The sequence below is a fragment of the Lates calcarifer genome, linkage group LG17 (assembly GCF_001640805.2).
Source record: "Lates calcarifer isolate ASB-BC8 linkage group LG17, TLL_Latcal_v3, whole genome shotgun sequence".
Taxonomy (NCBI): domain Eukaryota; kingdom Metazoa; phylum Chordata; class Actinopteri; family Centropomidae; genus Lates; species Lates calcarifer.
Window position 1 is genome coordinate 23814163 of NC_066849.1, and position 27996 is coordinate 23842158.

Sequence of the window (27996 nt, forward strand, 5' to 3'; positions counted from 1 at the left end):
GATCTGTCCTTTTTGGACCAAGAATGTTTGTATCAGATTTCATGAAGATCCATCCATCAGTTGAGATTTCTTAGTCTGAACTAAAGTTATGGAATATGTTTGTTTTCTTTTGCCACATACAACAATAAACTGTTGGGTTAAGCAGGTGAGTATTGAGCCACCTGATATAATTACCATATACACTGATCAGCCACAGCACTAAAACTGCCCACTGAATCTAATGTGGCTTTTTGATTTAGCAGTTGTACCAAGGCACTGTGAGGTACATGAAACCTTTTTTTAGAATTCAATAATTCATTTTAATTTGTATTAAAATTAAGCTCTGGGATACATGGAAACGTTTAAGCAGTAAAAAGATGGAAATATCAATAAACTTCCTTTGTTCCCTTAAAATGAAAACAAATAATAATGTTGGACAATCAAGGATTCAGAATAAAACAGTATCAGTCATGGCTGAATTTTAAAAAAGAAGTTTATTTGTAATGTGAGTACACATTAAAATGTTTTTTCCTCTTAACTGTGCCTGTTTGTTCACCCATGGCCCTTATAAGCGAGATTATTTCCAGTCATTTAAAACTCTTATTGGCATGTGGGCAGGATCATTACACCATCATTACACTTGAAACGCATGGGCATTGCGCCAACAGGTCTTCCTCTGGTACACCTGAACTCAATTACGTCGTTATGAGGTGCATATAACTTGCTGTAAACTCTGTATCTGAATGCAATATTTCGTTGTATCATGTCGTTTTCATTCACGGTGCATGGCTCTGCAAGAGATAATGTTAATGATGTGTTAGAACATAATGCAGCCACAGCCACTGCCAGAGTTAGACTGATTCTTTGGATAAGGATTTGTACCTTCGCTTGAATATGAAAAACCTTTTGTACACAAGTTGATGTGAAAAATGTGTAAATATGAAGAGAGGTTTTACTCACTGAGGCATCTAATTTGTCCAGTCCATTCACCATTGATGCAGGTTCTGTATGGGTCACCCTCCATGGTGTAGTAATTCTGACACATGTATTCGACCCTCTCACTATGGCTGTAGTGCTGTTTCATTGTGTCCTTAATGTCTCCATCGGTGAGAGCTGGTGGAGTCTGACAGCCTGCAGGCTCTAAAGGAATGCAGCAAATTACTTATATGTACTTTATAAAAGCAGTGGAAGCATCTGTCAGTAGGGTAAGAAAAAAAACTTATAACTGTTATAAGTATATAGTTAAACTATACTTTTAATAAAATAGGTGTCGGCAGCTTACAACAGTACAGAATTGGATTGTACAGAGTTGGATCGCTCTCCTGGTGTTAGGATAAATAAAGGCTTCACACTCTTACCTCTTATTGTTTTTGGGAAAAATAAGTTAAGATTTCAATATTTAATTAAAAGACTAATTTTATTATATATATATATATATACAGTATATATATATATATATATATATATATATATATTATATTATATATATATATATATATTTTTTTTTTTTTTTTTTTTTTTCCTATGTCCATCTTCAACTAGAAGATGAGAGAAGTATTCAGTTGAAATCTGTCACATTTCTGTAGAATCTTACCGTTCTGAGAAAATGAAACGTCCATGTCCAGCCACAGGACAAAAAGGCAAAGAAGTGGAGGGAATCTCATGGTAATCGAGCTGCTGTGGTCAGGTGTTACTCCCTAGTGTCTGAGTTGAGGCTTGTCCCTGTATGATTATATAGGATGAAAGAGTTTCTACACAGTGGAATTTCACAAATTTCAAAATAAAAAATGGAAACCAAAGCTTTGCCAAAAAACCCTCCTCCAACAAACAGACCTCCCTGAAATCAATTTTTGTGAAATGCATGTACAAATGCCCATAGTTATCTAGGACTGTATTCAAAAATGATCTTTCTCTAGTGGTCAGAACAAAAATGGACTTTTGGTTCTGATATTAAGGTTCTGCATGAGATAATGGTCAAATAGTGTTTTCCACTAAAAACAAAATAAGCAAGTCTGAGCTCTGAACTTTGGACTTTGGATTTGAATCCAAGTCAGTGTGGAAAGGTCTCAGCCTTAACACTACACATTTAACCAGGTGAGCTACCAGTGCACCTTTATAACTTTGTGTTAAAAACATTTTACTCATATTATGGCACACATGTGGAGGCAGGAAACAGAGATCAGACAGAATGTTTTATTAACATGTCACATTAAAGTGGGGACAGGGGATAAGTACATCACTGTAATAACTGTTTGCTTTGTACATTTCCTCCAACAAACTAACATGCTTAATGGCAAGAAGGCAGGAGAATAACACCACTATTACACCTCTGACGCATCGCCACTGCACCAACAGGAACTCCTCTGATACACCTGAACTCAATTATTTCATCATGAGCAAAATATTTATTGTCACTTGATTTTAAAGTAATGTTATGTTGTCTGTTGTCGTCCTCACTCACAATGCAGGGTTCTGCAAGAGATAACAGGACAAATACTGTTTTGTGGATGGCAGGAGCGACAGTGCACTGGACTGCACTATATTCAGAGGTGTTTCTAAAAATCTGACTTCCTTGTGTGTGTAAACGTGAGAGGAAAAAACTTTAGAATCACCTTGAATATAATGCAATTCAGTAAAACAACATTTCAACAATTACCTCAGTGATAAACACATGGTAGAATTTGCACATTTCCAACATCAGCAAAAACTTAGCTTTGCTAGGACAGATGTTCTGTATATAGTATATAAATGATAAAATATGATTTTGTCAATACAAATTCATAGCACAAAATGCAGGATGCAGGATCAAGAATGAGGACTGTAACTTACCGATGCATCTCACATGTCCAGTCCATTCACCATTGATGCAGGTTCTGTAGGGTTCACCCTCCATGGTGTAGTAATTCTGACACATGTATTCAACCCGCTCATTGTGTCTGTACTGACTTTTCGTGGTGGTCTTGATGTCCCCATCTGTAAGGGGTGGTGGCGTTCCACAACCCACAAGCTCTAAAATGTAAGGGTACAGATGCAGCAGAAGTTTCAATAATATGTTGTGACATAGAGAAAATTGGTCAGATGAAGAACAGACAACAGTCTTAGCTGTACAGCTTTAAAACAAACATCGATCTTAACTGGACCAAAATTTACTTCCCCACTTTTATAACATAGTATAGAAAATTAACTATAATGTTATTAAAACAAATAAACTTCACAGTACCTTGACAGAGTGGATCTGGGCTCCACCCATTTCTGGTGCATGTGGCCTGGTTGGTGCCATCTGTGCTCCTGTAGCCTTCCTTACACCTGTAATTTACAGTCTCACCCAAGGATATTTGTTGTCCCCAGTAGACATTCCACCAATATACGTTTGGTTCTCGCCGATTGCTGCATCTAACCTCTAGAATAAGACAGAGACACTTGTTTATGTCGAGCGATGAAGATAAGATTGTTAGTTGAGTGTTGATGAGTCACCAGAAAGTACAAAATAACAATCTCATAATCTGTCTCTGGAGACGGTCTTTCTAAACCCCATGGAGTTTTATACCTTGGCATACTGGTCTGACACTCCAAGCTCCGTTTTCTTCACATGTAGTTACTACTGAGATTTTCCGAGGGTCAGAAATCCAGAACCTCTCTCCACATGTTACTGTTACTGTTTCACCAGGTAAAAACACATTTCTGAAAGCAGGTTCATACGAGGTTCCTTGGAGTGGTGACAGGTCCAGTTTACATGTTATTGCTGCATTTGTTGGAAAATTAAATATATTTTCTGTTAGTTTGTATCAAGACAACCATGATATGTATGCATACAGCACCAATTTTCACCTCTGAGAGTGATATCATCAGTAAATTTTGTTGGCTAAATTTGTACTTCAAATGTCCGCTGTTGCACTCAAAATGCAGGATTTCATGTTCTTTATACTCTTGGATATCTCTGTGCACATTGGCATTTTCAATCACAGGTACTGTACATTTGATTTCTATTGAAGAATAACACAGAATCGTGAATATAACTACAACGTATTAACGAAAAGCCACATAAACAATAACCACTGATTAACCTGATTTGACAGTGACCACGAGTTCCAACATCACCAGGTTGAGAACAGATGAGGACTTTTGTGGGTTGTTGTCATTCAGTCATCCTGTTTAATTTACAACTTTTCTATTGTGTGTGAGTAGAAAGCATTTTGAGGAAGAGTTCTACAGATTTTCAGTGTAATAATCTGACAAGCAACTTTAAACCTGCATCATAGCTATATCAGAAGACATTCCCCTAGTGTTAGATGTAGTGTAATGTAGTGTTAATGTTGATAAATGACATTTGTTCATTGAAGATGCTTGACGTAAATTTGCATCTGAAAAAAATGATATTTTCTCACCTGTCAGATTTTATTAGGATAAAGGCTAAATCAGTTGCATGATTGTTGGTTTCTAGCTGCAGTTTAACTACAGAGAAACTGGACTTGTAATCTGACATTCTTACCATTCTGTTGTAAAGATGGATCCATGTTCAGCCACAGGATAAAAAGCCAAAGACGGTGAAAGAGTCTTATTGTGAACATCCTGGAATTGCAGTGTTTAGGAATGACTCCCTGACCAGAGTATATGTTGCTGAGCTAATGTTTTTCCCCTAGTGGTACAGATCAGATTGAAATATTTCTTCGCAGTGTAAATACACAGACGTGCAGTGAAAACAGCCTCACGAAAATGGGCACATCTCCCAAAACCCTCCCTTTTCCACACACACACACACACACACACACACACACACACACACACATGCACACACAGTTATCTTCCTTGCAGGGTATATTCAAACCCAACCTAAAACCAACAACCTAAAAACCTAAAGAAGGAAAACATCCTGGTTGACAATTTTCCTAATTATTTTCCTATAAAGACTAAATCTGAGGTAGTTTCTGAGCACAGATGGATTTAAGTACCTATTTTGAAAGTCTAATTGATTGTATAGTACTTCAGGAGGATATATAGGCTGTATATAAGCATATAGTACGTTTGTTCATGCAGTGTGACCCACAGGAAGAAACAGAATTTACTTAATTTCCCTGAGGGAGTCATCCCAAGGGATCAATAAAGTCTAGTCTAAGTCTAGGAAAACAGCCTGAGTTCATTTACTGTAATTTTTTCCTAAAACTGTTATATATGATTGCACTGAATTCGACACAGATAGTCAATATAGTGGTTAATCATTTACATGTTTGTCTGTCACCTCATGTCTGTCACTTCCAGTTAATGAAAGTTTTCACTGGCAAGAGAGCAGGGTCATCACCCCGTCAGAACACACACACACACACACACACACACACACAGTCTCAGTGTACCAGTGGCTCTTCCATTGGTACCCATGACCTCAAGTTCATTGCTATAGGCTACACAGGGCAAGCAATATTGTGTTTCCCCCTCTAACTACAAGGTCAGTGCAGCACCCACACAATTTACAGCACTACTTGCTGGGTTTTAAGAAAGATAGAACTGCAAACTTTATTGTGTTGTGCACTGGACTTTTCACAGCTTTCCTTGTGTAACATTGTATTTACTGTGCTTTCACGTGCGGACTAAGTTGTTTGAGCTAATAGATCCAATGGCACAATTTATAAATCTGGGGACATGGACTATTAGTCAGACAGAATGACTTATAAAACGTGCACAGAGTTTTCTAAACACATATTTATGCATGGATCTTTCTCCCCTTGGCCCCAGGAGGACTCTGCACATTTGGTAAGTTTCTGTAACAGGTAATTTTACATGCCAACACATGGCCAACACAGGCCAAGCAATCACCATTTTGAATGTGCACTGCATTCGTTCTAGTTTATACACTTCAGTGCCAACACACAGTTAACTGCCCCTCCCAATAACTTATTTAGACATATATTTAGTCTGAGTTTCAGAATAAAAATACTGAAATAAAACTTTTATTCAATATATCATAATATCAGATCACACAAATGATATTAGATTCAGTCATTCAGTGTTACCCTTTCCAGCAGTTAAATCAAGATCATGTAAGATCCGTGGATCAGCACGAATGATCCACTCGGCAAATGCAGTTTTATTTCTCTGTGCTCTCACTCTACAACCAAGGCAAATACGAGCATAGATTTTTGAGACTTTGGACTGATTGAAGACGACTTTGAGAAAATTGGCATCAGAGTTCCAGAAAGGGAGCTGGGGAGGAGATTTTTGTGTTCAGTATCACATCTTAACATATGGTGGGTGTATATCATGCATACAGCTAAATTCAGAATCTTGAAAAATCAGCTGCCTGCTTAACTCAGCTTTAAAACCAGTCCTCTTAAAGCTTTCTGTTGGAAACTGTGTGAAATGCTTTCGGATCTACGTACGTGCACACACAAAGTTCCTCTTCACCCATTTCCCATCGTTGCATGTAATTGTGGCTTCTCCTTCCAATGTATAATTATAACGGCAGTGATAAGTTACTTTAGAACCGGACAAGTATTCCTTCTGATATGAAGACACAACAACTGCATTATCAACTTTAGGTGGGGGACTGCAGTGATTGGCAATGGCTGAAAGAGATGAAAACATGTACAGTATTAGGTTATACTCAGTAATCTCTTTATAAATACTTACATCTGATAAAATAAGACTGAAGATGACTCACGTGCACAGATTGTTTTGACTTGTGCTCCATTTGAATTCCATTTTCCCTTGACACAAGTAAAGTGATCAACCGGAGTGCTGTATCCTTCCTTACAGATAATCTGGACACTTTCACCCGGCTCATAACTGTTACGCAGAGATATCACTTTCCCATTAGATATCAAAGGGGGTTCTCCACACTTGCTTTTCTCTAGAGTTGATAAGAAAAAAATAGGTTTGTACATTGTTAGTACGAATGAATATTACCAATTAATAAAGAAAATTCATAAAATTAATTATCATTAAGGCTGCCACGTTTTCAAAAATAAAAAAGTTTGAGTAAATTGAACTAACACGTAATTCTTTCACCCAGCCTGGGCCGTGGATCTTTTGGTACCGGACCGTACATAAATAATAAATTATTTTTTTAGTTCATTTTATTGACTATTGGAGTCTACGGGGCTTTTATTTTGAAAAATGACCGGAATCTCTGCACATTACATCCGTCTGTGCCTGCTGATACTGTTTGACACATACCTGTCTCTGTCGCGGCTGTAATGCCCCATAAGTTAAACTAGCTAGGTAACGTGAGCTAGCTAAAACATAGCTAACATAGCTAAAGTGAGTAAAAAACAAACTCTGTCTCTCTTTGTAAAAGGAAAGGGCTCAATGATGAGACAGCAGAGAAGCCCTACAACTTTTAATAAAAACAAAACTGCATTTAGTAGGAAGTACCGGGAGTCTTAATTAAAATACGGCTTTATCGCGACAGATGGTTCACATGCTCCAGGCCGCCTCTACATAATATCATAATATGTGGCAACAGACTAGTAGTAGTAGTAGTGGAGCCTTCAAAACTGCTTCGACACATGGAGACAAAGCACCCGGGAATAAAAGACGAGCCTGAACCTAAGTTCTTTGAAGACAAAAACGTGAACAAGGACAGAAGCAAGTGTTCAGGGCCAACATAGCAACAAGTGTAACTGCATTGAGAGCACCGTACATCGTGGCGAACCGTACCGCGAAGGCTAAGTGTTTCGTTGTGGGTGAAGAGCTGATGCTGCCTGCTGCTGCGCCATGGTGAGTCTATTTATAACTATTTATAATGCTCTTTAGGTGCTTTCTTTTTATGCCGAATTTATATTCCGGTAATTTAGACCCCCCCAAACACACACCCACCCCACCACCACCGCCACCGTTGGGGTGATACACGTTTCAGTCAGACTTAAATCAGGTGTTTGAAATGATTAATGTAAAAGTCATGTTTTTAGGTCCACAAAAGCCACATATAATGGAAATACAGTTGAAATAGTTTGAAATGTATCAGAATTATCTGTCGATGTTGCTAGGCTACCAAGTGTCTTCAGTCCATTTATAGTGTCTTTCAAATAGAGTCTTTCAAATTGTTGTGTTGGCCTAGCGTAACCTACAGGAGTTCCTGAAGGCTCATGTAACATGTTTTGTAGCCATGGAGGAAATTCATTCAAATCAAGTTCATGGTGTCTCCAGATGTCTTTACTGCAGAAATGAACCAGAGAGAAATTCTGTCAAACAGACAAAAAATTCATCTGTTATGCATAATGAGCTCAAAATCAGGATCACCCTATATTCAGGTCAATATGGTAGTAAAAGCAGCACAAGCTTAAACTATTTTGCTTCATGCTGGTTATAACTAGTCCTGTAAGGCATTAAATATTCATTACCAATGCATTGTTCAAGTCCAAACCACAAGCCATGAATACATTTGGCTTCACCCCACCAGCCTCTGGTAGCAAGTTTATAACCATCTTCACAGGTGTAGTACAGTGTCTCATTGTGTGGGCCAACTATAAATCCATGTGGAACTTCAGCTAGTGGACACTCTGTATAAATGAAAAAAACAAACAACAAAACAGAAAAAGTTAGTTAGATATAATCAATCTAAAAGAAAAGAACAACACATTCTTAGCCATGCTAGTCATATGGCATGAGGGATGACAGTGTTAGTCTATTGATCTGTCCAGGCTGTTTCGTGTGTGTGTGTGCATGTATTTTCCCCCTCCTTTTGATGTTTTGTGTTTTGTCTTGGTTGTTTGGCTAGATTTCAGTGTTGTTGCTGGACTGCAGGCTTTTCTCTATCTGGCTGTTAAAAAAAGAAGCTTTCTATGGCAATTAAACCACAGACATCCTAGTCACACTGTAATTATCCTTTAAGCTGTGTTTGTTGTATGGTCTTACCTGTACAGCCCTGAATCCCAATCCAATTACCTCGGTGACAGACAACAGTAAAACGTCTTTCACTAGCATTCCTGCATGTATAGTGGACTCGTTCATTGTGTTTGTAAGTTTCCTTCTCATTGCGGGTAATGTATGCATCGCTGATGTTAAGTTTTTCACATGGTTTCTCTGAAAGAAATTAATTGAAAGTGTGAAGCTTGAATATGTCACGTATTTAATTATTATTATGGAACATTTATGAAATCTTCTTAAAATATAAATTTGTGCAACCTTTAAAAATGTAAATGGCAAGACAACAAATTGCAAAGATGAAGGCATTGACATGGTGTACTCCTGTACTGGTTTATGAATTAGGGATAGACTGATTATCGGCCGGGCCGATTATCTGCATCAGCAGTTTTTTTTAATCTGACGGCCGATAAGAGATTGATTTAAAACTGGGTTATTTTGTCTCTGATGCAGCAGTGGGACTACTAATTGATTTGAGACTCGCATTTCTGTGCAAATTTTATTTAACTTTATTTTATTTACTTTATAAAACTTCAGGAAGCTGTTTATTGATTTATTTATTTATTTAAAATTTCAGTTAACTTTATAAGAGATGCTGCTGACCCTGGGAACTCCCTGCACTTTTTATTTTTGTTTGAACTTAAAACAAAGATAAGTGAAAGATAAAATAACATTTCAGTTATATTGAAATTGTGGAAAACTTTATTTACTGTAGAAAACTTTAGGGAGCTATTTATTTGTTTAAGTTTTCATTAACTTTATAAGACATGCTGCTGACCCTGGGAACTCCCTGCACTTTTTGTTAGAATTTTAAAACAGATGTCGATTGTCTAAGATAAAAAAAAAACCTTTAACATGTCGCAAATCTGAAAAGCTGTTTAATAAACATATGCTTAAAGGCATTTAAACAAAGCGTTGGAGTTTGTATTATTCAAAATTCTGACGCCAATATTTTCACTTTTACTGCAAATGAATATTGGCTCCAAATATCTGTTACTGGTCTCCTTGACTACTAATAATCGGTATTGGCCCTGAAAAAACCATATCGGTCTATCACTATTATGAATAAATCAGTTTGAAATGCTGTAAAAACAGAATACTAAATTAAGATGCATCTTCAAGAAAACAGGTTAGATGAAGAACAGGTTAACAGATGCTTGCAAATGTCAAACCTCCACACCTTACTCTGTATCACTGCTATTCTGACCACTCTTTGCTCTAAGATCACAGACTGGGGCAGTAAAGTTATTTTATCTTATTATGTGTTGTATTTTCTTACCTGTACATTCAGGAGACCCGATCCAGCCTGTTGTCCCACAGGTTATGGAAAAATTTCCCACATAATCATTCTTGCAGACATACTTAACCTGATCATTGTACTTGTATACTGACTGAGTTTCATCTCCGTCAATGTCTGCATTCTCGTAATATTGTTTATCACATGTTACCTCTGGAAAAAAGAACATGACTGGTGGTTATTGTTGACTGGCAAGTGGAAGCTGCATTTTGTTTTCATGCAAGAGTTGGTAAATGAGATTTAAAAAAGATTAGTTATGTAAATTATTCAAATATATAACTTTAGTAGTAGATAATAGACTGCAATTTGAAAGCAATTATATACAACAGTCCTGCATATTACATGTTGTCATGAAGGATCAGCTTGTATCAAGGCTCTGAGCTTTGATGAGGCATGTTTTTCACATTACAGGCTGAGGATTGAATATATATTCATTCTGCTGCCTTCAGACCATTGAAGGGATTTGATCAGTTCAAAGGGAGGACTTTTTATATAGCATAACATCAGCTGTCAATAACCACTGAGTCACAGCAGTTTATTGTGCTTACTTTCACTGTATTCTCATCAAGTGATGTGAAAATCACTGTATTTAGCATTGACTTGGATAAGTTTGACCCAAGATTAATATTGTGTTGTTCTGTATTTCCTTACCTTTACATTGTGGTTTTCCACTCCAACCATCTTCTGTGCAGGTTAGAAAAAAACGTCCTGTATAACCATCCTTGCAGACATAACTAGCCCGTTCATAGTAACTATATTTCTGCTTATAGTTGACAATGTCTGTATTTTGGACATCATATCTGTCGCAAGTAATTTCTGGGGAACAAAGAAGGAAAATGCATTCGTACAATATTGTACATATTCACTGCGTTACTGTCAGTAGTACCACATAAGGAGGCCACATTTACTTCACAATTGTTGGAACATGTATAAATATGTATTGTATAAGCACTGAGCCTTTATCACACCCTCAAATGTGACATCATTCTCAGGGATAAAACAGATGGTTTTCTCTGTGCTCTTGCTTATTTTTGCAGTTTATCTCTGTTGCTTTGTCCTTGTGTCTTTTTCTTTGGCCACATGTTCTCCAAGTAACTTTTCTTTCTATCTATAAGCAATTATTTATAAGTAATTTATAAGTAATCAATATGCGTATTCCCTCGTCAACTTGCATTAAAGTCACTTAGGTTGCACATTTGCAGTTCAATGGTGCAAAATGAGAAAAGTCTACAGACTTTCAAAAGCTCGACAGCTGAGACACACAGGTAGAACTGTTACCTTGCAACCACACAACACCTTAGGGAGCACCCGAAGTCCATGAACAGGTCACTGACATCAGACATCACTGTACTGGGCTCTGTACTTGGTTCTGTACCTTTAATGTGATTACCAACAGTTATGTCTGTATTCATATTGTCTGTTGAGGGATGTTTATGGTTATGGAAGTGAATGTGACATTGCTTTGCAGTTCAGGATTGTGGTGTACCAGGCAATGTGAAACAGTTTGCAGATTTCCTTTTTGGTGTTGAGGGTCTACAGAGTAGTGTTGCTTATTTTATTTCCTGATTTAGTTCCACAGTTTTGTGGCTCTTAGTTTCTGGGACTTTTTGGTGTAAAATTACAATAAACTAAAATACACATAGAAGATTAGCAGTAATGACATTAACACAGAGTTAATTTTACAATACCTTGGCAGAGTGGATTTGGTCTCCATCCATATCTGGTGCATGTGGCCCGGATGGCGCCATCTGTGCTCTTGTAGCCTGACATACACCAGTAACTTACAGTCTCATTCAATGTTATTTTTTGTTCCCAATAGACATCCCAGTAATACACAAGTGGGTCTCGTTGGCTGTCACATGTAACCTCTAGAGTAATAGAGAGATTTATTTATCTCAAGTAATCAAAATAAGATTGGAGACGGTCTGTCTAAAGCTCATGGAGATTTATACCTTTGCATATTGGTGTGACACTCCATTCTCCATTGTCTTTGCATGTAGTTACTGCTGAAGTTTCTTGAGGGTGAGAAATCCAGTACCTCTCTCCACATTTCACTCTTAATGTGTCACTAGGTGAAAACACATTTCTGAAAGCAGGTTCATATGTGGTTCCTTCGAGTGGCGGCAGCAGCACTTTACATTTTGATGCTGCATTTGTTTGAAAATTTTGTATATTGTGAGCTAGTTTGTTGCGACAAGACAACTGTGACATCCATACATATAGCAGAAATATTCATCTGTAAAGATGATGTAACCAATGAATTTGTATTATTGAGTTTATACTTACTTTCACACGTAGGTTTGGGGCTCCAGCCTGCTTTTGTTCCTAGGTTTGTGCATTTTGAAGATATGTTCTCTGTACGCATGTATCCCATATTGCACTCAAAATGCAGAATTTCATCTTTGTCGTACTCTTGAATATCTCCAAGCACATTTCCATTTTCAATCACAGGTACTGTGCATTTTATCTCTGCTGAAGGATAATACAAAAACACAACATTTGTTCACGAAAAGCCAAGTTAACAGTAACCACTGATTAACCTGATTTGAGAGTGACCAAGAGAATGTATGTATTTAACTCTCCTTTTGGTGGAAAAAAGATGGGATGGGGCCCAAACTATTTCTTAGCCAGGCCCAGAGACTTTCTTCCATCACCACAACATACAATCTCATAATCTGTCTCTACAGACAGTCTGCCTGAAGCTCATGGAGGTTCATACCTTTGCATATTGGTCTGACACTCCACTCTCCGTCTTCTTTGCATGTAGTTACTACTGAAGTGTTCTGAGGGAGAGAAATCCAGTACCACTCTCCACATGTTACCGTTACTGTATCCCCAGGTGAAAACACATTTCTGAAAGCAGGTTCATACGTGGTTCCTTTGGGTGGCGGCAATGGCAGTTTACATGTTGTTGCTGCATTTGTTGGGAAGTTAAATATATTTTCTTTTAGTTTGTTGACAACCATGACATCTATTCATACAGCATCAATAGTCATCTGTAAGGGTGATATAACTAATAAATTTAGATAAACGAGTTTATACTGCTAAAAGTCTGCTCTTGTTCCTAATTTTGTGCATCTTGAAGATACGTTCTCAGTTCTCAGTTATATCCCATATTGCACTCAAAATGCAGAATTACATCTTCTTTGTACTTGGATATCTCCAGGCACATTTTCATTTTCAATCAGAGATACTGTACATTTTATCTTTATTGAAGAATAACACACATGGATATAACTACAACACATGTTCATGAAAAGTCAAGTTAACGGTAACCACTGATTAACCTGACTTGAGAGTGACTGCGAGTTTGCAACATCTCTGGGTTGAGTGCAGCTGAGCACCTTTGTTCAATTCCTGTCATACCTCTATCGCCATCTGTCAAGATGTACAAAAAAACTATATGTTTTATATTTGTAGATTCATATTTGGGAACTTTATGTAAAAATAAGGGCAGAGATTTTACAAGTGAAGGTTAGGCCTCTCAATGGTAAAAAAAGATGTGATGTGGGGTTTTTGTCTGACTATGTTATTGCTGTTATTATTATGTTAGTATGTTGTAACATAGGTCTGCACACCAAATAGCTCCTGTTAAAGGATTATTTGCTGTGGTGAATTTTCAAGCACAAGGCTCTTCCTCAGACTACTGATAAATGCAGCATTGTCATCTTAAGTACCCACAATCCATGTTCACATACACACGTGATATTGCTCCTGTTACAAAGAGTAATAAAAATATCATATTACGTATATATACAGATAAATATATCTATAGTACCTGTATACCAGGTAAGGTTAGCTGTCTGCTCTAGAAAGAATCTCTGGCATGGCTCATTCCCTAAAGGAAACTGACCTAAATTATTTTGTTTTCCCTTCACAAACAAAGAAAATGGAGACAATCTTTTTTAGGAGGAGGAGAAGGGAGGACATTGTACTTTTGTAGGAAGCACTTCACCATTGTTCTATTGCACCTCTTTGGCATTTGAAGAACAGTCCTACAGATTTTCAGTGTAATAATCTGACGAGCAACTTTAAGCCTGCATCACAGATATATCAGAAGACAGTGTTAGATGTAGTGTAATGTAGTGTTAATGTTGATAAATGACATTTGTTCATTGAATGATGCTTGACATAAATTTGCATCTGAAAAAAATGATATTTTCTCACCTGTGTCAGATTTTATTAGGATAAAGGGTTTAGCTAAATCAGTTGCATGATGCATGATTGTTGGTTTCTAACTGCAGTTTAACTACAGAGAAACTGGACTTGTAATCTGACATTCTTACCATTCTGTTGTAAAGATGGATCCATGTTCAGCCACAGGATAAAAAGCCAAAGACGGTGAAAGAGTCTTATTGTGAACATCCTGGAATTGCAGTGTTTAGGAATGACTCCCTGACCAGAGTATATGTTGCTGAGCTAATGCTTTTCCCCTAGTGGTACAGATCAGATTGAAATATTTCTTTGCAGTGCAAATATGCGCACACACACACACACACACACAGATGGGCACCTCTCCCAAAACCCTTCTTCCCCTCCTCTCTCACACATGCAGATACATGCACGCACACACACACACACAAACACACACAAACACACATTTCTCTACACAAAATGATCATGATATGAAATGATACAACTCATATAAACCTGCTTTGAAAATTGTTTTCAACTGCTAATACAAATATATTTAGGTGACAGTTTCACAAAACAATGAGTTATTAAATCCAATCAAGTCTAAATAAAAATCAGCAATATTAGTTGAACTGAAGTATTTAATTTCAGCATAAAATTTAAATTGCAATAAAAATTGCATAAAATATTTAGTGATTTATTTTTGTAACATTTGAACACTGATTAAACATTTACTTGTTTGTCCAACCACCTCACGTCCATCACTTCCAGTTAACTAAAGTTTTAACTGGCAAGAGAGCGGGGTCATCACCCCATCAAAACACACACGCAGTCTCAGTATACCGATGGCTCGTTCTTTGGTACACTTGACCTCAAGTTCATTACTGTGGGTTTAACATGGGCTTTTTGTTATGCAATACTATGTTTCCCCATGCACTCTGTTGCATTAATCTGAAGACAATTCAACACCTCATGTCTGCAAAAGTAACCTCGTTACTGTTAAAAATCACAATGACAATCTTACTAAGTCAGACTTAGAAACCCCTCCGTATGATTTTCAACACAAGGGCAGTACACGAAAACAACACTGGTGGAATCACAGTTGATAAGTATTTACAGTCTGTTGTACTATTGCACAGAGAACATTGGGAACACTCGCCACATGTGCCTTTTCGTGACAGTGCCAGTTGTGGCTTGGAGGCTTCCTGAATGCACAAGTCCATCTTTTATGTTTGGAGCAAGTCTGACAGGCAATAGTGGTGTGACCTTATTTCTTCAAGCACTGTTTCAGATCAATGTTTCATTGATTTGTTTAGAACAATGATTAAAATCTGTGACAAACCATAAATAAGATAGATTTGTTGTTTGTATTTTTATTTACCAGTAGTTTATCTCTGGGTGTTTTCTTTGCTTGCTCATATACCAAATCAATAAAGTTATAAGGGTAGTCCCAGTGAATGAAGCCAGCTCACATCTCTTCTGCTTTGTGATTAAAATCATCAAGGGTGGAACAATTTCACCATAAACATGAACTGCCTTTTGGGAATGTTAAGGTGGTGAGGACAGTTGCTTTTAGCATGCAGAATGCAGATTTCTGAATACCAGATGATTCTGTTTGGGCTGCTTTCCACTGTAAATTTGAGAAAAGAAGTAATTTTATTTAAAGAAATGACAAACTTGGACAATTCATCTTCAGAGTCTGCCCAAAAACCTAATATGCCATCAATTAATATTTTCCTCAGTTCAGTCTTAGATAGGAAGGGATTACGGTCATTACATAGCCAACGTTCGCATTAGCTGCTGTTTAATTAGCTGTCTCAAAGAAATGTTAATGTCAGTGCAGAGCTGGTGGCTGCAGGTGTTGTTTATTAGGGTGATGGTGGAAGTAGAGAACCTTCTCTCAGCTGCACAGCTAAAACTCTTTAATGTTGATTGGTGACTGCATTTGTCCTTGATTTCTGAGACACATCTGCAGATTTGTTAGTTAAATGTAAATATATATATTTTTAAACTATGGAGAGTGGCCTCAATCATTATCACTTAAGTACAAAATCTGTTAAGATATTGAAAGAGTCCATTTTAAGTTGTTGAGATTGAGCTATAAAAACCGTTGCATTGTGACCTGAGCAGAAGGGGAAAAAAAACTCTTAAAGTAATATTCAGACCAGCATGCCCTCTCAATATTTTCATATTGTATTCATGCCAAATGTTGAATAATCAAATATCCAGTAAAATGCTTCATGCAGCGTGTGAACAGAATTCACTCTAATAATTTTAAATTATGCAACTGATCTAAAAATGATTGGTGTGAGAAGTGGTGGTGAGCAACCAGGGTGCTTGTGCTGGTCATTAATTAAGGCTTCAACAGCAAAAGAAGTTTAAATCAATCAGTGATGTAGTAGTGTCTGATCTATTTGGGAATAAATGAGAAACAGTTGTTTCACCACACACTCTGTACTCTCTCTTGCACCAGGTGCTACATATTATGCAATTATTGCCTCTTTCCATAAGTGTGCTGACATGTCTGAATGGAGTCATAATGAACCTAACCTAATGTAACAGACAGATACTGTATGTGTGAATGACAAAGTCATCACATTAACAGCTTGATGAAGACTTCTATGTCTGAGAAGGAAAACGTTTTTTGCAATCCTGGTTTCCTGGTTTCCAATTTGACCTAAAAACTGACAAAAATAATGGCAGGTCAACAGTTTATCATTATATCACCATCTGAAAACACTGATTTAATTGCACAAAATGACTGGATGTCTAATAAATAGAAAGTAATGTCTGATCTACTTAACCATATGCTTACAGGGGAACTATGTAGATCTTTATCACTCATAATACTGACTGTAGAAAAAGAAAACAGGAGTGAATATTGTTTTTTTTATTAAAAGTGCCACAGTTGACAGCACTAAAGCAGACACATAAGTTCAGCTACTATCTGTACTTCATAACATGTCTGATTCATTTACATGTTTATTCACCTTTCCCATCACTTTTAGTTGACTAACAGCCTTTACTGGCACCTGGGCAGGTTCATCACGCCATCAACACACAGCTGATGCATGGCAAGTGTGCTGACAGGTTGTCTTCCATTGATTCGGATGAATTCGATTTCAGCACCATGGGCTGAATATAGCTTGTAAAATACAGAATGCACATACTTTGATATACAGCATGGCATACAGACAGCTAGCTGTATATTGCAGTTATTGTATTTTTGTCTCTCTGAGATGAGCAGTTTTCTCCAGAAAAGATGACAAGACTCTCCCAAGACAAGATGGGACACAGACATTGTTGTCATAATGTGTGTTAAAGCAGAAAACAGTGTAAGTGAGAATATATCTTTTATTAAAATGACCACACACACCGCTTAAGTACAGACACTGGATCAGTACGTGAATCTTACTCAGGTTAATCATATGTATGTTTGTCCAGACAGCTCATGTTATCAATTCCAGTTGACTAGAAATCTTTACTGGCAAGAAGGCAGGTTCATCACACCATCAACACACCTCTGACGCATGACATATGTGCCTACATGTCGTCTTCCTCTGGTACAGATAAACTCAGTTTCATCATTATGGAGTAAATACAGCTTGTCGTCACGGGTATATTTGGATGTGAGATGAAGTGTGTGCATGAGTTCTCGATCGAGTGCAGGGTTCTGCAAAAGATGACAGGTAAATAGTATAACACCAATACCAACACATTCTGTTAGAATACTGTAAACAGTAATGTATACAGAATACATCCTCAAAGGGGAGACCTGCTGTACATCTTGAATAGCTGTTTTTTATTCATTACTCCTTAGTGCTTTGTCAGCCATCTATGTGTAATAATACTCTGAATCATGAATATGATATGGCAATATTAAACTGCTACATGCAAAAACTGAAATCATGCGGATTGTGGATTGTAACTTACTGAGGCATCTTATCTCTCACTACCAACACCAGTTAATGAAATATGTTAATGATATAAAATTCAACATTCATGTAAAATAAGAAACCGATAATTCTTCTCAAGTCTATGAGTCACCTTAACAGAAAAGATTAAGATTTTTTTGGGAACCATTCAGTGTGGTGTATCTATGTAGATGATTGCAGCATGCATTAATTCTGAATTAAAACAGAATTATTAAACACAAGTTCATGCTCCTTTCACAGATGTTGAGCTGATTCCTGTTTGCGTGCTCTCTGCTTGACTCCCTGGGCATCACTGAGATTCAAAACATGAACTGCCCCCCTGTCCAACACATGCACTGTTTGCAATACTTAAAGGTCCAGAGGTTCTTACATATAGCAACAAATTACACACTTAAACTTTCTTAAAGAGACTTTCACCCCAGGAACATGAATTATAAAGGAGAGCAAGCTGGAACCAGTAGACCCAACAATAAGGTTGATTTTCATCCAGAACTATTCCAAGTATAATGATGTCTGTATTTGAATATATAGCATGGCTTACAGACAGATAAATATGTAGTTATTGTATTTTTGTCTCTCTGAGATGAACAGTTTTTTACAGAAAAGCTGACAAGACTCTTCCTCTCTGCACAAGAAGAAGTTAAGATGGGACACATAGAGGCAGGAGACAGAGTGAGAGAGCATATATCTTTATTAAAATGACCACACACAACTTAATTACAGACACTGGATGAGTTTGACTCCTTACTCTGATTAATCATTTGCATGTTTGTCCAGACACTTCCAGCTGACTAGAAATGGTTATTGGCAAGAAGGCAGGTTCATCTCACCATCAACACACCTCTGACGCATTGCATATGTGCCAACATGGTGTTTTCCTCTGATACAGACAAACTCTATTTCACCATTATGGGTTGAACGCAGCTTATCACCCAAGATATATTTGAACTGAATGTTATGTCTGGTCATGAGTTGTCTGTCCACAGTGCAAGGTTCTGTAAAAGATGACAGATATATAGCATAAATAGTCCCTGGGTTACACTGTTGCCTGTGAGTAAATGTGTTCCTAGCTAACTATGTTCCTAGTGTCATATATAACTGAGTAGTTGTCAGCCTCTCTGTGATGATTTTACATATGGTCTCATTTAAATTATACATTTCTCTGACAGTGTTGAAAAGATTATAACATAAAACAGATACTGAAAAGTCAGATTTCTGCCTTCACTCTAATTTCACCAAACATGCAGGTTAGTTACTGTATTTGGCTTGGTAGAGCAGAGCTGTGCTGCACTGTCAGCATAATTTCTGACACATCACTGCCTATTTCTGACCTCTATTGTTTGTCTACTTTTATGATGTTAATATCTATTGACTGCAATTTGTAATAGCACTGTATAATTAATATCTTAACATTAATCATGTCCTAAGCTAAATCCTCATAGAATGCAAAAAAAAAAAAGAATATAAAGTGGGTTGTAACTTACTGAGGCATCTTATTGCTCCAGTCCAGTGACCATTGTTGCATGTTCTGAAGGGCCCACCTTGCATAATGTAGTAATTCTGACAGATGTATTCAACCCTCTCATCATGACTGTACTTGAACTTAAGCCTTTCTGTGGTGTCTCCATCTGGAAGATGTGGAGGTCTCTCACAACCCAAAGGAGCTAAGAGAATGTGGGCAGTGACAGAGAGTACATGTTATAAAACTTAGAGTAACAGATCTTTGACTCTTATCTGCAGTTACACGTTCTGTGGCTGGTGAAGTAAATGTAAATGTTAACAACCACAAAAATAAATTTAGTCTCACATTTGTCTCAGAAGCTCTAAAAATCTACTGTACACTACCTGATTAGCATCTAACAGCAGCCAGACAGACTTAAGAACTAACTTGTGAACACAGTGAAAATAGCTGAGTGAAATAATATTATAATTAAAATTAATCCCCATCTAATTGTAATTAGTTTTTACTATCCCCTCTGAGTTGTACTATGAATTTCATTATTATTCAAGTTTGCCTAAAAAGATGGGTAAACACAAATATGCAAATACTAGCATGGGAGAAATCAATGATAATGGAATTACCCTCCAATGAAAGTGAACATACCAGAGCAAGTTGGAAAAGGGGCATTCCACTGCCCAGTTTGTAAACACTGAATTTCTTTCGACCCGTCCAGCCAATACCCATTGTCGCAGTGAAACTTTAATCTATGTCCAACCTTCACTGTTTCATTTGCTGGTGATAATCCAGATGCGTTGAGATGAGCAGGCAACACACCAACTTTACAACTGATGTCTGAAAAGAATGAAACAGATATTGACAAATTAAAAATTCTGTGAGATTCAGTGGAAGAGGGTTAATATCACCATTATAATCTATCAAGTCATTGGAGTATTACAACATGCTCAATATGGTTGTTAATCTATAAGGGTTTACCTTCACAAGTGGGGAATGGATTATCCCACTGTCCGTCTATCCCACATATCAGCACTGAACTGCCGTTCAGATTTTTCCCAGGACCATCACAGCTGAATGTAAGGAAGCGGTGATCCTAGGAAAATTCTGAATGGCAGTTCAGTGCTGATATGTGGGACAGACATCTGCTGGTGGGGGCTCACAGCTCAAAGCTGATTAAACACAAACAGTCAGTAAGGTCACTGAGGGGAAAAATACAAGACAATCATTTGATGTATAAATAAACTGATTGTATCAGCCACAGTCCCACAGTGGGGTTTAAACAGAGAGCAGAGCCTCCCTACAGAGTTGCAAAGTGGGAGGGGTCCCTGGTGTGAGAGGTGTTTTACCACATTCATTCTTCTTATATCCTCAGTGTTACCTAATGTTGAAACATAGCTTTTTCCCAGATAATGTAATCAACCTACAGGTGGTGCTGCTTGACTTACGGTCACATATTGGCACATGATTGGTCCATTTGTCAAGCAAACAAGTTCGGGTGTTGTCCTTACTCACCATCTGATACCTGCAATAAACACTGTGATAAAGCTTTCCATTTTCAGATAAAAACACCAGATTACAACACCATCAATCAATCAGTCTTTTGGTATAAAATGCTATAAAATAATCATACTGAATCTGGCTTTTAAATCCCTCTATATCCACATACCCTTCATTACAAAAGTACTTGATAACCGCTCCAAAAACAAAGTCGTCACCATGGATAATCTGATAATAGCCATTGGGAGTGTCATCAGGAAGTTCACATGGTTTTACTGAAAAAAAGGAAAAAGACAGTTTCTAAAAAAGATGATTTTTTCGTTGTATTTTGTTTGAAAGCACAAGTGACAGTGATATTGTTTTTTTGTTCACTTCGTTCATTTGATAGCACTGTTGTAGCAGCAGCTATATTATTGGTTGGTGGCTTTGAAGAGGCAGGTTTAAATCTAGTTAGAAGTTGTTGTCAGCAGCATAAGGTCGTTTTTTCCCAACTCTCTCAGTACCATACTCTGATCAATTAAAGTTACTTTTGGGAAATTTTCTTTATAAGTGACAGTTTCATTCAGATATGTTAGCATGCACATTGTAATTATAATCCCTCAAGTATGGGCAATTAATTGTATGCAATTACAATAATCAATCAGACAATTCAATAATCTGTCAAACTACTCAAACAAATTCTCATCACTTAGTTTTCCCCCAACAACAATCTAAAATTGTAATGGATCTTTTAAAAAAGCAAAGTTTGAAAAAGTAACACTGCTGCATTACTGCCAACAGGATCTATTACAATTAGACTGCAACAAAATAAAGAGCAGGAGTGAAATCCATTAAACTTACAGTAGCACCTTCCCTGATGGACTGCCAACCAGCCATTTCTTGTGCATACATATCTGATGGTTGGACCTGATATGTAACCAGTTTCACAAGTGAAATATATCACATGTCCTTCTTCGTACTCAGCTCTTTTGGTCTCTTCTGACACATAGGCATGAGGAACATCTGGGAGCTTTGAACATGCTAACAAACAACATGACAACATTGATAAAGAAGAAGAAATTGGACATCTTCTCAACAGCAGTGTGCTGCAGATGCCAGTTTGAGTCATCTATAAAAATGTACACAGGAAAAACTGTAGCTATGGGACTATGTAAGAATACAATTTTGAGCAATATGTACAGTAATACATCTAACACAGCAAAACCACTATTCAATATTGACAATACAATCTTTAAATGTCTCATCTCTTTACAACCCCTAATGCTTGAAACTGAGCACTGTATGCACTTTCACAAAACTAAATTGTAAGACTGAAGTATTTAAAAAAAACTCAGTCTTACCATTCTGTGATAAAGAAACTTCCACATTCCCCCACAGTTGGAGAAATAAAAGTACCAAAGACCCTCGCATTTCAACTAGTAGCTGGGCAGCGACAACACAAGTCCAACTGAGGCTAACTCCTTTTGCAAACTCTGCAAAATTCCTGTGTGTTTATCTCCTGTCACAGTCCTCAGGGAGCACTGAGGGTCACAAGATGGACTGCCCAGTGGGACTGCACAACAACTGTATGAACACAACATGACCCATAGCAAGACACACAAGCACATACTGTTCACATAGGTTTTACTGTAAGTGCCAGAAAAGTTCAAAGAATGAATCTTTTGTGCAATAACAAACAATTTCTTCTTCACCCTTCATAACATATTTTTTTGGTATCCTGTCATGAATTTATAAAACAAGGGAGGCTACTGTTGCGCACTCCACTAAGGCTGCTGTAAAAGAAACCATACCTCTCTACCAACTTGATATAAGTTGGGCGGAATAAATCAAATGCTATTTGAGGAAACATTTATGATAAATCAAGTTAAATTTGACCTGACAGATTCTAATTAAAACATCACAGTAAACAATCGAATACATTCACAGCTGTATTAAGGCAAATATAAACTGTTTGATTTGAAAGTACCACAAGACTGGTTTATGACTAAAGCTCAATGTCTGTGAATATCTGCTGATAATTAAAGCATTTCTTCCCAGTTTGACTACCACAATCAATATACAATCAATACTGACACTGTAAAAAAAACAAAACAAAACAAAACAATAAAACTCTGTCACTGAAAGTAGACAGACATGATGAATTATTCTGTCTTTTTTCAGTACCAATACAGCTTTTTCCAATACAAATATTTCTTCTCTTTTAGGTTTTGTTTTCAATGCCAAATTTTATTTTCAGTGTCAAAGGTTTTGCTTCTCCCAGTAACTTTTTTAGATCACCATAGACAGGCCTGGGTTTCAGAATAAAGATACAGAAGAAACACCAAATAAAGCCTTAGGAAAGTTCTCCTCTTTTATTCCATATGCCAAAGCTTAATAATATCAGATCACTTTATCACACAAATGATTGTTAGATTCAGTTATTCAGTGTTTCCCTTTGCCAGCAGATGTATCAGGATAATGTATTATGTATCAGGATGACATTGGTATGAATAATGCACATGGTAATTTTTCCTTTTCTGTGTTCTGACCAAACATTTCCTGGCATTTTTTCTGAGACATTTTTGGACTGTGAAGAAAATCAGCAATCACGGTTCCTCAATAGGACCTGTGGGAGGAGATTTCTGTGTTCAGTTTCACATCTCAACATAGAGTGTGTGTAAATCATGCATTCAGTTCTATGTAACCAGTATAGTGACACAAGCACTTTTTATTTTTCTCTAGATTTCTCCTTCTTCAGGATGTTTTTACGTCAATATATGTTACATCACATTTGATATATTAAATAGAATATTTATCATTTACAGAGACTGCCTATCACATTTTCTGGGTGATTTTGGACAAGATGCAGTTTTTTAACTGTAAATGATCATAGTGGATCTTATTAGTAGCAGTTTTCATTTGTAATCTGGTATGGTATGTTGACGATAATCTTGTGTGTGGTGAAATCTCCATCCATCCATTATCTATACTGCTTATCCTTAAGGTTCATGGGTGGGCTGCACCCAGTCCCAGCTGACATTGGGAGAGAGGTGGGGTATACTCTGAACAGATCGCCTGTATATCGCCTCATATATGTTATATATACTAATAGTACATTGGAGATTGGAGAACAAAGTTGTAGCGTCTTAGAAGGCATTATTTATCTGATAGCCAAAATCTTACTACACAATTCATATGAATCAGTTAAATTCTGGCTAAATGGTCTTGATGATGTTTTAAAACAATGCTGTGTTTTATATAGCATATTTTGTATTTTAACAAATGTCTTAATGCCAGTAAGTTGCTTTTCCCCTTGTTGACACCAGGTATAACACAGCAGAGATCTGAACAGTAACCTGTATCTATAGCTACAAAGGGGCACTAAACCACTGAACACAAAACTGTAAAAGTTAAATTTCATGTTTCCTCCATATATTCAGACTGAAATTCAGAATCTTGAAAAATCAGCTGCCCGCTTAACTCAGCTTTAAAACTGGAGTCTTCTTAAAGCTTTCTGTTGGCAACTGTGTGAAATGCTTTCGGATCTACGTACGTGCACACACAATGTTCCTCTTCACCCATTTCCCATCGTTGCATGTAATTGTGGCTTCTCCTTCCAATGTATAATTATCACGGCACCTATAAGTTACTTCAGAGCCAGACAAGTATTCCTTCTGATATGAAGACACAACAACTGCATTATCAACTTTAGGTGGGGGACTGCAGATTTTGGCAGTGGCTGAAAGAGATGAAAACATGTACAGTATTAGGTTATACTCAGTAATCTCTTTTTAAATGGTAACAGCTGATAAAATAAGACTGAAGATGACTCACGTGCACAGATTGTTCTGAGTTGTGCTCCATTTGAATTCCATTTTCCCTCAAGACAAGTTAAGCGATCAACTTGAGGGCTGTATCCTTCCTTACAGATAATCTGGACACTATCATCTGGTTTGTAATTACTATGTTGAGATATCACTTTGCCATTGGGAATCACAGGAGGTCCTCCACAGTTGCTCTTTGCTAGAAATATCAAACAACAAAACTCCTCATTTCAAAATGATCCCAATATCAGGGCTGGTGCTTTCAAGAAGTCAAGTTTGAATAAAATCAAACTAGTACTTAATTCATTCATGTAGCCTTTCTCAAAATATGCATTGGCTGGCGTCATATCAGATTTTGCTTTATACAAGGGGTGATTGATAAGTTGTATGGTAGAAGGATATGAGTTAAATAGCTCTCAATACGTGCACATGCAGTTCAAGTAGCAGAGGAAGACGAACACTGCTTGGATACAGTGAGTGCAAAGACAAGTGTGTAAAATTCTAGTGTGTAAAATGTTTCCTTTGGTCTTGTCTTACAGGTGTTTCTAAAGTCATGCTGGTTATAACTAGACCTGTAAGGCATTAAGTATGAAACTGATGCATTACCAATACATTGTTGAAGTCCAGACCACACTCCACCAATACATTTGGCTTCACCCCACCAGCCTTTGGTGACAAGCTTATAATCTTCATCACAGGTGTAATACACTGCATCTGTGTCATTGTATGGACCAACCACAAATCCGTGTGGAACTATAGCTTTTTGACACTCTGTATAAATAAAAAGAAAAAAGCATCAATCAAAGGATTGGAACAAGAATTCTTAGCTATGCTAGTCACAGAGAACAAGGGATGACAATGTTGGTCTTTTGATCTGCCAGTTTGTTGCAGATAGAAATATTTCCAAAACTATTTGATGAACTTCAAATGTAATTTGACATTTGTTGTCCTAAGAAGATGAATCCCAACAACTTTGGTATTCCCCTGATTTTTGCTGTAGTACCACCAGCAGGTCAAACTTTTTATCCACCATATAAATTCATACAAAATCTTTGCACAGGTATTCATGGTACCCAGCAGATGATTCCTACTAACTTTAGTGATCCAGTCTTTTCTTCTTTCCTCTACTGGTTTAAATATGTGGTTTATTGTGATTTGTCTCTACAGGATTGGTATGACATCTGGTACACAGACAGTACAGTAGCTCCCATACATAAGCATGTTAGCAGTGTAATTTTGAGTATGCTAGCATGATGGCATTAGCATTTAGCTTAACTGCTGTGCCTAAATACAGCCTCACAATGACACTGTCATGACTGTAGATTGTCAGTTTTGTTAAAACAGAAAAGTGCTGTATATGTTCATGGATGCTTTATGAGCTGCAGTCAACATAAGTCTTGTTCAGAGGTAAAGAGCAAAGTAGAAAATGTTCCGTACTCATCCTTAATGTGATTACATTGGGTAATCAAACTAATGATGCAATTTTACACCAGTGTAGATGTTTTATTTACTATATTTACTGCTATTAAACCACAAAATGGCACTATAAATGTACCTTAGACTGTATTTGTCATAGGTGTTGTAACTGTATCTGTTGTATGATCTCACCTGAACAGTTCTTAATGTCAGTCCATTGTCCTTTGTTACAGACAACAGTAAAACGTTTTTCATTTTTCCTGCATGTATATTGGACTTCTTCTTTGTTGCTGTAAGTTTCCCTCTCATTGTGAGTAATGTCTGCATTGCTGATGATAAGTTTTTCACATGGTCTCTCTGAAAGAAAAAAATGTATACATTAGTTATTAGATACAGATAATAGGTATTAGATACAGATAAAATGATATATATTTATATGTGTGTGTGTGTTTCTGTTTAACAGCATAGAAAAAATCTAACTATATTGATTCTTTAAACTGCATTTGTCGTAGATTTTGTAACTGTGTTGCACAGTCTTACCTGGACAGCTCCGAATGTCATTCCAAACACCTTGCTCACAGACAATAGGAAAACGCATTTCATTGTCATATGTGCATTTATACAGAACTCGTTCACCGTTGTTGTACATTTCCTTGTCATTGCGAACAATGTCTGCATTTTTGATGTCAAGTTTTTTACATTGTTTCCCTGAAAGAAATCAAATCAATTGTTACATTTAATCTGTAACTAATACTTTACAGTGAAATACACTGTTCACACACACACACACACACACACACACACATGCACACAAAGTTTGATGAGTGCACAGTTTCTAATTTCCTGCATCCCCTGACTAGCTCTTCATCTACAGTATTTAAGGAGGGCAGTCTCCTTTTAGGTGTTTATGAATTCCAATATTTTAGAACTGTTTCATATTAGGATTGTCATTACATTCACAAAATCCTCTCAAAATATAAATATGGAAATGATACATCAACATGTTGTACTATGTTTTACACACACACACACACATATATATATATATATATATATATATATATATATATATATATATATATATATATATTTTTTTTTTTTTTTTTTTTTTCTTTTTTTTCTCACCTGTCAGATTTTATTAGGATAAAGGGTTTAGTTAAATCAGTTGCATGATGCATGATTGTTGGTTTCTAACTGCAGTTTAACTACAGAGAAACTGGACTTGTAATCTGACATTCTCACCATTCTGTTGTAAAGATGGATCCATGTTCAGCCACAGGATAAAAAGCCAAAGACGGTGAAAGAGTCTCATTGTGAACATCCTGGAATTGCAGTGTTTAGGAATGACTCCCTGACCAGAGTATATGTTGCTGAGCTAATGTTTTTCCCCTAGTGGTACAGATCAGATTGAAATATTTCTTTGCAGTGCAAATTTGCACGCACACACATGCACACAGACACAGAGATGGGCACCTCTGCCAAAACCTCTCCTCTCTCACACATGCAGATACATGCACATGCACACACAAACACATCACTCATCATGACATGAAATGATACAACTCATATAAACCTGCTTTGAAAATTGTTTTCAACTGCTAATACAAATATATTTAGGTGACA

At 36.9% G+C, this 27996-nt stretch overlaps 4 protein-coding genes across 24 annotated transcripts in view; all 4 read right to left on the minus strand.

Annotated features, from left to right (window-relative positions):
- Nucleotides 1–454: 454 nt before the first annotated feature.
- On the minus strand, nucleotides 455–1734 carry LOC108879558 (complement factor H-related protein 4). The gene is made up of 3 exons (XM_018670859.2): nucleotides 1574–1734; nucleotides 940–1119; nucleotides 455–770 (listed from the first exon to the last, which is right to left on the minus strand). The coding sequence occupies exons 1-3, from the start codon at nucleotides 1641–1643 to the stop codon at nucleotides 580–582; spliced, it is 441 nt and encodes a 146-aa protein (XP_018526375.1). The 5' UTR covers nucleotides 1644–1734; the 3' UTR covers nucleotides 455–579.
- Nucleotides 1735–2158: 424 nt separating this feature from the next.
- Nucleotides 2159–4665, minus strand: LOC127139014 (complement factor H-related protein 4). Of its 2 annotated transcripts, XM_051077102.1 has the most exons (5): nucleotides 4469–4658; nucleotides 3527–3721; nucleotides 3200–3379; nucleotides 2809–2988; nucleotides 2159–2451 (listed from the first exon to the last, which is right to left on the minus strand). In XM_051077102.1, the coding sequence occupies exons 1-5, from the start codon at nucleotides 4545–4547 to the stop codon at nucleotides 2267–2269; spliced, it is 819 nt and encodes a 272-aa protein (XP_050933059.1). In that variant the 5' UTR covers nucleotides 4548–4658; the 3' UTR covers nucleotides 2159–2266. The 2 variants fall into 2 exon arrangements, with proteins under 2 accessions (XP_050933059.1, XP_050933060.1); XM_051077103.1 differs by lacking the exon at nucleotides 3527–3721 and having other exon boundaries at nucleotides 4469–4665.
- Nucleotides 4666–6133: 1468 nt separating this feature from the next.
- LOC108879553 (complement factor H-related protein 2) lies at nucleotides 6134–27851 on the minus strand. Of its 5 annotated transcripts, none has more exons than XM_051077098.1 (12): nucleotides 27616–27851; nucleotides 12852–13046; nucleotides 12419–12604; nucleotides 12085–12279; nucleotides 11821–12000; nucleotides 10784–10948; nucleotides 10115–10285; nucleotides 8827–8994; nucleotides 8313–8471; nucleotides 6632–6820; nucleotides 6351–6536; nucleotides 6134–6174 (listed from the first exon to the last, which is right to left on the minus strand). In XM_051077098.1, the coding sequence occupies exons 1-12, from the start codon at nucleotides 27692–27694 to the stop codon at nucleotides 6155–6157; spliced, it is 1893 nt and encodes a 630-aa protein (XP_050933055.1). In that variant the 5' UTR covers nucleotides 27695–27851; the 3' UTR covers nucleotides 6134–6154. The 5 variants fall into 5 exon arrangements, with proteins under 5 accessions (XP_050933055.1, XP_050933056.1, XP_050933054.1 ...); XM_051077099.1 differs by lacking the exon at nucleotides 27616–27851 and adding an exon at nucleotides 14419–14589 and having other exon boundaries at nucleotides 12419–12601; XM_051077097.1 differs by lacking the exon at nucleotides 27616–27851 and adding an exon at nucleotides 14419–14589.
- Nucleotides 17142–27996, minus strand: part of LOC108879552 (complement factor H) — a 35046-nt gene continuing 24191 nt past the window's right edge. For 7 of the 16 annotated variants that reach the window (XM_051077081.1, XM_051077093.1, XM_051077089.1 and 4 more), the window contains 2 exons: nucleotides 19130–19196; nucleotides 17142–17877 (listed from right to left, as the gene is read on the minus strand). In XM_051077081.1, coding sequence (XP_050933038.1) covers nucleotides 17748–17877; nucleotides 19130–19196 — 197 coding nt within the window. In that variant the 3' untranslated portion in view covers nucleotides 17142–17747. Of the gene's footprint in view, nucleotides 17878–19129; nucleotides 19197–19685; nucleotides 19866–20305; nucleotides 20495–21102; nucleotides 21180–27996 lie in introns of all 16 variants that reach the window. The other 9 variants (XM_051077080.1, XM_051077090.1, XM_051077087.1 and 6 more) reach the window with 4 other exon arrangements.

What these genes read in the sequence shown, in the direction of transcription:
- LOC108879558 (XM_018670859.2), bottom strand. Translation starts at nt 1,643, where the DNA reads ATGAGATTCCCTCCACTTCTTTGCCTTTTTGTCCTGTGGCTGGACATG. An exon ending in CGTTTCATTTTCTCAGAACG is followed by an intron (nt 1,120 to 1,573) that starts GTAAGATTCTAC and finishes GCATTCCTTTAG; the next exon opens with AGCCTGCAGGCTGTCAGACT. An exon ending in TGGACAAATTAGATGCCTCA is followed by an intron (nt 771 to 939) that starts GTGAGTAAAACC and finishes TATCTCTTGCAG; the next exon opens with AGCCATGCACCGTGAATGAA.
- LOC127139014 (XM_051077102.1), bottom strand. Translation starts at nt 4,547, where the DNA reads ATGTTCACAATAAGACTCTTTCACCGTCTTTGGCTTTTTATCCTGTGG. An exon ending in TCCATCTTTACAACAGAATG is followed by an intron (nt 3,722 to 4,468) that starts GTAAGAATGTCA and finishes CAACAAATGCAG; the next exon opens with CAATAACATGTAAACTGGAC. An exon ending in CCCAGATCCACTCTGTCAAG is followed by an intron (nt 2,989 to 3,199) that starts GTACTGTGAAGT and finishes CTTACATTTTAG; the next exon opens with AGCTTGTGGGTTGTGGAACG.
- LOC108879553 (XM_051077098.1), bottom strand. Translation starts at nt 27,694, where the DNA reads ATGTTCACAATGAGACTCTTTCACCGTCTTTGGCTTTTTATCCTGTGG. An exon ending in CCCCAAACCTACGTGTGAAA is followed by an intron (nt 12,280 to 12,418) that starts GTAAGTATAAAC and finishes AAACAAATGCAG; the next exon opens with CATCAAAATGTAAAGTGCTG. An exon ending in CGGGTCTCCTGAATGTACAG is followed by an intron (nt 8,995 to 10,114) that starts GTAAGAAAATAC and finishes AATTTCTTTCAG; the next exon opens with AGAAACCATGTGAAAAACTT.